The sequence below is a fragment of the Elaeis guineensis genome, chromosome 11, assembly GCF_000442705.2.
Source record: "Elaeis guineensis isolate ETL-2024a chromosome 11, EG11, whole genome shotgun sequence".
Taxonomy (NCBI): domain Eukaryota; kingdom Viridiplantae; phylum Streptophyta; class Magnoliopsida; order Arecales; family Arecaceae; genus Elaeis; species Elaeis guineensis.
The window spans coordinates 91,862,534-91,870,812 of record NC_026003.2 but is presented as its reverse complement, the minus strand read 5'-3'; the positions used below and the strand labels follow the sequence as shown (position 1 = coordinate 91,870,812).

Genomic DNA, 8,279 nt, shown 5'->3' with positions numbered 1-8,279 from the left:
TTTCAACCCTACTCCAACCCTATATAATTAACGCCACCCCACCCCCACCCCTCCATACCTTGTATTCCTTTCCTCCTCGCCTCAAGCTCTCCTCAAGATGAGGTCTCGAGTGCTCTCTTTCTTCTTCTTCTTCTTGTTGTTTGCCCTTGGTTGTTCGGCCCACATACGGCGGCCCGCTCTGAAGCACGCCGGGTTTCTAAGCCGCGGGAGCTTCCCGGAGGGCTTCGTGTTCGGGACGGCAGCGTCGGCGTACCAGGTGGAGGGGATGGCGCTCAAGGCAGGGCGTGGCCCATGCATCTGGGACACCTTCGTCAGGATCCCAGGTAACATATAAATATAATCATCGCATACTCCTTCAAGCCTTTTTTTTTTTTTTTTTGATAGAAAGAGAAGCAGCGGAGAATTGCCACCCAACTTCAAGCCATTAAATATATATATTGCCTTCCTTCAGAGTTTTAGCTCGTTTTCTGAATTTCTTTGATGTTTATATATACTCGTTTGTTTGAAACAGGTAATATTGCAGGCAACGCCACCGCCGACGTGACGGTGGACGAGTACCATCGCTACAAGGTAAAGAATATTAGCTTTCCTGATTTGTTAGTTATAGAACGTTAGCTTTACTTGTTCCTTGTTTGGTGATAAGATGAAGACCGATTAGGTTAACCAAAGACCGGTTGCGATGCTTTCTCTTTTCTCATCTTTTTTTCCTTTTTCCTTTTTTTTTTTTTTTGATGATACTTTTCTTATCTTTTTTTTCCCATACAAAAATGTTTGTATATAATTAATTACATGACATTCTTTTAAATCTAATGAATATTTTTTATCTATGAATACATACGAGAGATATGCTAACAAACATTATGACTTGTGTGGATAATGTCTGTCTTAATTAATAGCTGGCTTATTCTTGTTTTGATTACAAGGATTGGTATATTATAAAATTTAATGGCTGATGGTTATATTCTGACGAATGAATATGTCAAGATTAACTGGGAATTGGATGGCCAGAAACCTAACAAATAATTAATTTTATGGGGCTATCTAAAATCGTCATTCTTCGCCTGGGAATCAACGATCCAGGCCAAGCCCAACCCAAAATCCGCCCAGGTTATATTGTCAGGTTGGGTCGGATCACGCCAGTTGGATCCAGCTAATTGTTTTACCTAAATAATAAGCCTAGCCACTCGTTAGGCTTACGGTTAGGGCCAGATGTGAGAGTCAAACCCTCCTCTTTCAGGCCGATGTAGCCAGCCAATTCATGGCTTCATCGATCACATGGTCAGCCTCATGAGCAGCATAAGCAACCTTCTGTTGATTGAGATTCTGGGAATTACGAAATTGAAGAGATATTCAAGATGTGGATCTACCATAAAACAATTTACTATAAACATCGTTCTCCATGTGACCTTGTTATAACGAATCACAATTTCATTGTGAGGAATAAAAGTCTGAGTCCTATAGACTTTTTAGTACATGATAATTATCCTGACAGAGCGATTGAGGCTTGTTTCATAATTCATACAAAGAATCAATTTTATTTGATTTCTTCGTCATTGTCTTTTATTCTTCTACTTGCTTTTTTCTTTTTTTTTTTTTCTTTTTTGTATTCAATTCCCAAGTAATATGTCAGACTCAAACAACTTGATTGTATGGTGCAGGAAGATGTGGACATCATGAAGAAGATGAATTTTGATGCTTATCGATTCTCAATCTCTTGGTCCCGAATTTTCCCAAGTTTGTGATACAATAATTTCTCATTATTTTCATATATAACTTCATTTTTTTCAAATAAAATAATGCTGTGATTTTCTAAATAATTTCATTTGATGTGAAATGGTTTTACTTTTGTAGATGGAACTGGAACAGTGAACTGGAGAGGTGTCCACTATTACAACAGACTGATCAATTACATGTTAAAGCAAGGTAAACTCCTGCTTTAATCTAGAAGCCAACACTGAATCAATTCGTTAATTCTCTTGGAAGCTGTCTTAAGCTAATAAATTCTTTGCATCTCAGGCATTACTCCGTATGCAAATCTCTACCACTATGATCTCCCACAAGCACTTCAAGATGAGTATCTCGGCTGGTTGAGCCCTAAGATAGTGTAAGTCTACAATGTTTCAGCCTCGGTTTTATTTGGTTCCACTTAACCATGCAACTTGTTCATTTTCATACTACAATCTTCTTGACCATTGATCGATTCTATTTAGACATAGTGAATCCGTTGACGGCTGAACACACACTCATGCATGCATAATTGCACATATATTTGAGGAGATAACCTGTACCGAGTTATTACATATGACAAAGTAGTACACTGTTAAACAGATAAAAGGCATGTCTCTGGCAAACCAATCCTGTAACTACTTCAAAAGTAACAACAAAGACAGAATATATCAGAATTTTCAAATCATAGCCTGGTGTTAGTTTGTGCACACAACCAGATACTATTAACAATGCTTCAAGATTTTGACCATACATGATATGAAAACTAATTATGTTGCTGGTCTTCGAATTCTAATAAATCTATTGAGAGTGGTTTATAATTCTGATTGATCATTATATCATGCAGGGAGGCATATGCAAACTTTGCTGATTTTTGTTTCAAGACATATGGGGATAGAGTGAAAAACTGGTTCACGTTCAATGAGCCCAGGGTGGTGGCAGCTCTTGGGTATGATGATGGCACTCATGCCCCTGGAAGGTGCACCAACTGTTCAGCCGGAGGGAACTCCTCTACAGAACCATACATTGTGGCCCATCATCTAATCTTATGTCATGCTGCTGCAGTGAAGAGATATCGTGAGAAGTATCAGGTGAATGGTCCAAGTATCGAATATGTTATCTGAGTGAAAACATTTTTCCTATGCACGTAGAATCATAAATCATGTATGCCAATTGATGTAAGCAAAATCGTTAAAATATGAATATAAAATCAAGTATCTTTCAAACGCTACCCAACCATGCCTGGATCTCTTAGTCGAGGGTTATGTTTGTTAGTTGTAATTTACTTGTTTGGAATGAATTAGAATTGGTAGGACTACGATTGAGACTTTGGAGAATCCACCTTTCTTATTTCATATATAATTCTCCACCTTTCTTATTTCATAATATAATTATACCGAAGGTTTGTTTTAACAAGAAAAAGATTTGTGTGGGGCACATTGCTTGAATTTGTCAACAGATACGGAAACATCTTAGGATCTGGAGAAAAATGAAAATTTATAATTCAAATGAAATTCAATTCGATCAAAAAGTCGTTGTATAATTATGCTTTCAGAAAATTCAAATTAGATTTTTATTGGATAAACTAATGAAAAATATCCAATTGAGTTTAAACTTAAAAATAGCTATTCATTTAAGTTTCAAGTGAAAAATCCTTCCTAATAGAAACATAACTTAAAAGCAACTACCCAAATAGAATGAAATGATTCAATTATCTTGGCAATTATAAAGTAACACTACACTATTATAAAACAGTACGGTACTATAATAAAACAGTATTGCACTATCATAAAATAATACTACACTATTATAAAGTTATACTATACTATTATAAAGTAATACTGTATTGTTATAAAGTAATACTACACTATGATAATATAATATTATCTTATTGTAAAGAAATACTGCACTAATATAATACAATAAAGCAACACTACATTATTATAAAAGAATACTATATTAATATAATATAATACTGTCTTAATTATTATAAAAAAATACTACACTAATATAATATAATAAAGCAATACTGTATTATTATAAAGGAATACTACATTAATATAATGTAATACTGTCTTATTGTAAAAGAATACTGCATTATGATAATATAATATTGCAATATTTTAAAGGGTGTAAGGGTATAAGAATATAAGGATAATTTTAGTCAAAAAAGAGTAGTTGTTTTTAATTTATATTTAAAATGAATAGCTACTTTTGCATAAAACTCATCTGGAGAATTGCTTTTCAGTTGAAAGTAGAACTGAAGATTTATCTCTAATTCTCTAATTTTTAGGATTTTTGAGCAAATTTGTCATATTAGATTGAAATCTATAGCTAACCAATTCTTTTACGCTGATTGATAACTTACTAGTGACTTGGCAAGTTAGCTATAATTGGTTGGTTACTGATACATTTTCCCTTATATTAATATTTACAGGTCCATCAGCAAGGCAGGATAGGAATACTCTTGGACTTTGTTTGGTATGAACCTCTTACCAACTCGATCAGCGACCAGGAAGCAGCTCATAGATCTAGGGACTTCCATATTGGATGGTAACACAAAGCTGCCAAGTTTAAACAGTGGGAAGAAAAAGAAAATGATATTAGACTTGTGGGCTAGCAAATTTTAATAAATCTGATCATGCTTGCTTGCAGGTTCCTGCACCCTATAACATATGGCGAGTATCCGAAAACGATGCAAGAGATTGTCAAAGAGAGACTTCCTAAGTTCACCCGTGAAGAAGTTGAGATGGTAAAAGGATCGATAGACTACGTTGGGGTTAACCAATATACGTCTTACTACATTAAGGACCACCCAACGACCTCGCAGACTCCAGTTAGCTACTCGGCAGACTGGCATGTCACATTTGCTTGTGAGATCCTTCAACTCTTCATACATAATAAAAACTACAAGGTCAAATTTTGTCTATTTCTAAACAACAATTTTTCATTTTAATGCTCTCTGATGAATGCAGACGATCGTGACGGTGTGCCAATTGGACCACGAGTAAGTGTTTATTTAATTAATTTGAGGATTAAAATAATCAATTAGTCATTTAGAAAAAGTGTTTTCACCTTATCACGTTTATGGTATATTAAGTAAATAACATTAATAAAAATAATTTTATATAAGCTACCTTAATTAATATAAATTTACGATTAAAATATGTTTCGATTGGATGTATATATTACTTATATTCTAGTTGTCTTGAAATATAATTTCATTTTCACTTGCGAGGTCCTACTTTTGGATTGAGGATAGAAAGGATACGTTTCATATCCCTAGCTGTTCAACATAATTTCGCCATATCCTTTCTTATTTTTTATATTTAGAAAATATTTACCATTTTGATATGGATTTTTTTTTAAAAAAAAAAAGCTAACCTAGATATTAGTTTAATAGGCCAACCTTGTCGAGTGCTGTCTCATTTTTTTCCTGCATCTTAAAGCACCCTTCTCCCCATTTCCATTACTTGCTTTTGTTATTAATATTTAAAAAGAAGTAAAAGAAAAGAAATTAATTAGAGAGTGGGCTCTTCTCTCTCTAGTAGAAGTCAACCATGATGACAGCGTCATAAGATTTAATGGGAGAGATTGCCATAATTCCACGTCGACTAATTTTAAAAAAAAATTACTATAAGGGTTTGCTAACCTGAGTCAATCCTCCTGATGGTTTAAGCTTTTGGTATGTAAATCCATGATACATCTATCTTTGACTTGCATGAGCTATCTCACAGTCTCATAAATTTTCGCCACTTTTCCGGCAAGGATTTGATAAGTTCTCTTGTAGCTTTTGCAAATTATTGGGGCTAACATTAAGTCTTCCCCTGACCTGTCTCGGACCTCCAAACGAACCCTAGTTCCCCTTCCAACCATTGGCTTATATTCAAATTAACCTTGGTTTGATAAGACCATACAGTCTCAATTAGTTGTGTAACAGAACTCTAAGCTTTTAAACAGTGATAAATCTTTGCTTTGATATTATTGTCTAAAAAAGGTTCTCGACTGAGTGGTATAACTTGAATTGATATGGCCCAGTTATAAAGAATTAATTTTGGGCTTTTCTTTATGCAGGCGCACTCTGACTGGCTCTACATTGTCCCGTGGGGGATGTACAAGGCTGTGACTTATGTTAAGGAGACTTACGGCAATCCAACTATCATTCTATCTGAAAATGGTACGAGAGACATATGAGATCATCCTCTTCAATCCATAATTATAATTTCTAACACCGTCATTGATAATGATAACAGGAATGGACCAGCCCGGTAACGTAACTCTTCCTGGGGCCTTGTGGGATACTGTGAGGATCAATTATTACAGGAGCTATATAGCTAAACTCAAGGAGGCAATCGACGATGGGGCCAATGTGGTAGGCTACTTTGCTTGGTCTCTGCTTGATAATTTCGAGTGGAAGTTAGGATACACATCGAGGTTTGGCCTGGTCTATGTGGACTACAGCACCCTTGAGCGATACCCGAAGAATTCAGCATATTGGTTCAGGAACATGCTTAAGGGAAAGAATAACTGATCTTATTGTCAGCATTAAGACATGTAGGATAGTTAGTAACTTGGTATAGCATTAGTAAGCTGTTCAAAAACCTTATGCAATTTAGTCTTTCAGCAGAGCTCGAATGTATTTTTTTTATCCAATTTTAATTACAGCATGTTTTAGAGACTACTATTTGTTGTGGTTATATGTGGTTGGTGTTGCGCCCTCTTCTCTCTCTCACCAGTTTCACCGTAAGAATCTTAGGCTTCAAACAGTTGGGCTCCAAGCCAGGCCAGGGATTTTATCGGTTGGGTCATTGGGCCGCTCAGTCTGGCCCCTCTGCAGCTCCACTAGTGCCAGGGAGCTTTGAGGACAATCTCCAGGCAACCAGTTAAATATGCTTAAAGGAGCCTAATATAGTTTTTGAGAACTAAAATATAAAGGGGGAAGGTAGGACAGATTAAAGTGCAGGCGAGATTTGAGCCCAGAGATCACTGATCCAATCCCAGATGGTGAATAAACACTGATACGAGTCAGGCTACAACCAATCAAAATCTATTTTGAATCAACATCAATACAAAGAGAAATGTGGGAAGGTGATGTGCATCAAGAAAACAAAAATATTTGTTGTTTCATTGTGCTCGATAGGATTGTTAGCAATTCCAACTTTGATGTCATCAAAATAGAGAAAACTGGGTTAAAAATATGGACAATATCACCAAACTAAAACGTACCTCACTCTTAGGTTGGCAATGGATCTAGATTGGGCTCACCTTTTTCTTTTTTAAAGCTTTTTTCCTGGGAAATAGAGACTCTTGCGTTTTGTCCTATGGTCATTAGCCGCAGGTAGGTGTAGCATGTGGTCTTTTTTCCTCAACTCTTGCTGTCACTCTCACAACCTAGTTTCATTTTTCTTTTTTTTTTTATTCTTTCCTTCTCTATCAATATGTCCTTCTCCTTTCTCTCAGCCAAAAAAAAAAAAAAGAGGCAACACAAGCTCCATGAGAATTTGTAAATGCACTGCAATTTCGAAAGTTAATCTTTTTTCGTATATTTTCTATGAGACATTCTCTTCATTTTTGCCTCTTTGATGAGTCTATCTGCATGCAAAAATAGAACCACATATGATGATGCTTGAAGAGATGCATGATCTCCACCATTCTGCTAGCAAGGCTAGAACAACTTTTCTTATCCATATGAGTGCGCGCCCCTGCAGCGGCAGCACATTTTGTAGCTGCTACTTATAGAAATACAAAATCTCTATGACTATTTTCTTGAACCATTAGTATGCAAATATGGCTTTCCTCGCAACATATCATTTTTCAGAAGGAACACACCCTAAATCCTAATTAAACTTGCATATTGCATTAGCATCGCTCATAGCCCCTATACATCCAAAATTATTATCGATCATGATTATTTAACCCAAATAATCCGCACTTAGGATAAGACTATTCTGCTATTTTTTATCTCTTGGAGGAAAAGTTTGCATGCCACTTTAATCCAGCTCTCTCTAAACACTAATCTATTTGTGATTAGACGGCAATCTTACTTCCACCAGAATCTTATTTAGTTATCAATCCCAACTTCACTTAAAAGTTGCTTGCAATGGGTGTCAATAATTACCGACACAATCGACCATTCCTCTACTGGTCTAAGTGAAAAAGGCAATCAAGCCTATCCATCCTTCCCAACTAAATATATAGTTTAATATTTTATGTCACCCATCTTCACTTAATAGTGCTACAAGTATATTATTTATATAATATTATTAAATAATAGACAAATATATCGTTTCAAATTTTGTGTATCAAACTTTGTGAATTAAAATATTCTTAGCACCTTTCTTAATAATCATCTGCAAAAAAAATACGGCTAAGAAGTTATTTATATAATCATCTTTATTTATTTCAATCTTTATTTCTTAGTTGCATGTTTGCTGTAGAAATCCTACATTAATTAGATTTTATTAATTTCTAAAATAAAAATCTATGTTTGTCTCCAAACTACCTCTCCAAGTTATTACTATTTTTAAACTCCGTCATGTGAGGATCTGTGCATG

At 35.3% G+C, this 8,279-nt stretch overlaps 1 protein-coding gene across 1 annotated transcript; it reads left to right on the top strand.

Moving 5' to 3' along the window:
- LOC140852479 (beta-glucosidase 1-like) lies at positions 1-6,429 on the top strand. The gene is made up of 11 exons (XM_073245669.1): positions 1-323; positions 512-570; positions 1,659-1,734; positions 1,852-1,923; positions 2,017-2,104; positions 2,573-2,816; positions 4,163-4,278; positions 4,381-4,598; positions 4,701-4,732; positions 5,800-5,902; positions 5,979-6,429. Exons 1-11 carry the CDS (start codon positions 98-100, stop codon positions 6,254-6,256), a joined length of 1,512 nt encoding a protein of 503 aa, XP_073101770.1. The 5' UTR covers positions 1-97; the 3' UTR covers positions 6,257-6,429.
- The last annotated feature ends 1,850 nt before the right edge of the window (positions 6,430-8,279 follow it).

Coding starts and splice junctions, on each gene's coding strand:
- LOC140852479 (XM_073245669.1), top strand. CDS start 98: ATGAGGTCTCGAGTGCTCTCTTTCTTCTTCTTCTTCTTGTTGTTTGCC. Junction 571..1,658: donor ACGAGTACCATCGCTACAAG/GTAAAGAATATT, acceptor TGTATGGTGCAG/GAAGATGTGGACATCATGAA. Junction 5,903..5,978: donor TATCATTCTATCTGAAAATG/GTACGAGAGACA, acceptor TAATGATAACAG/GAATGGACCAGCCCGGTAAC.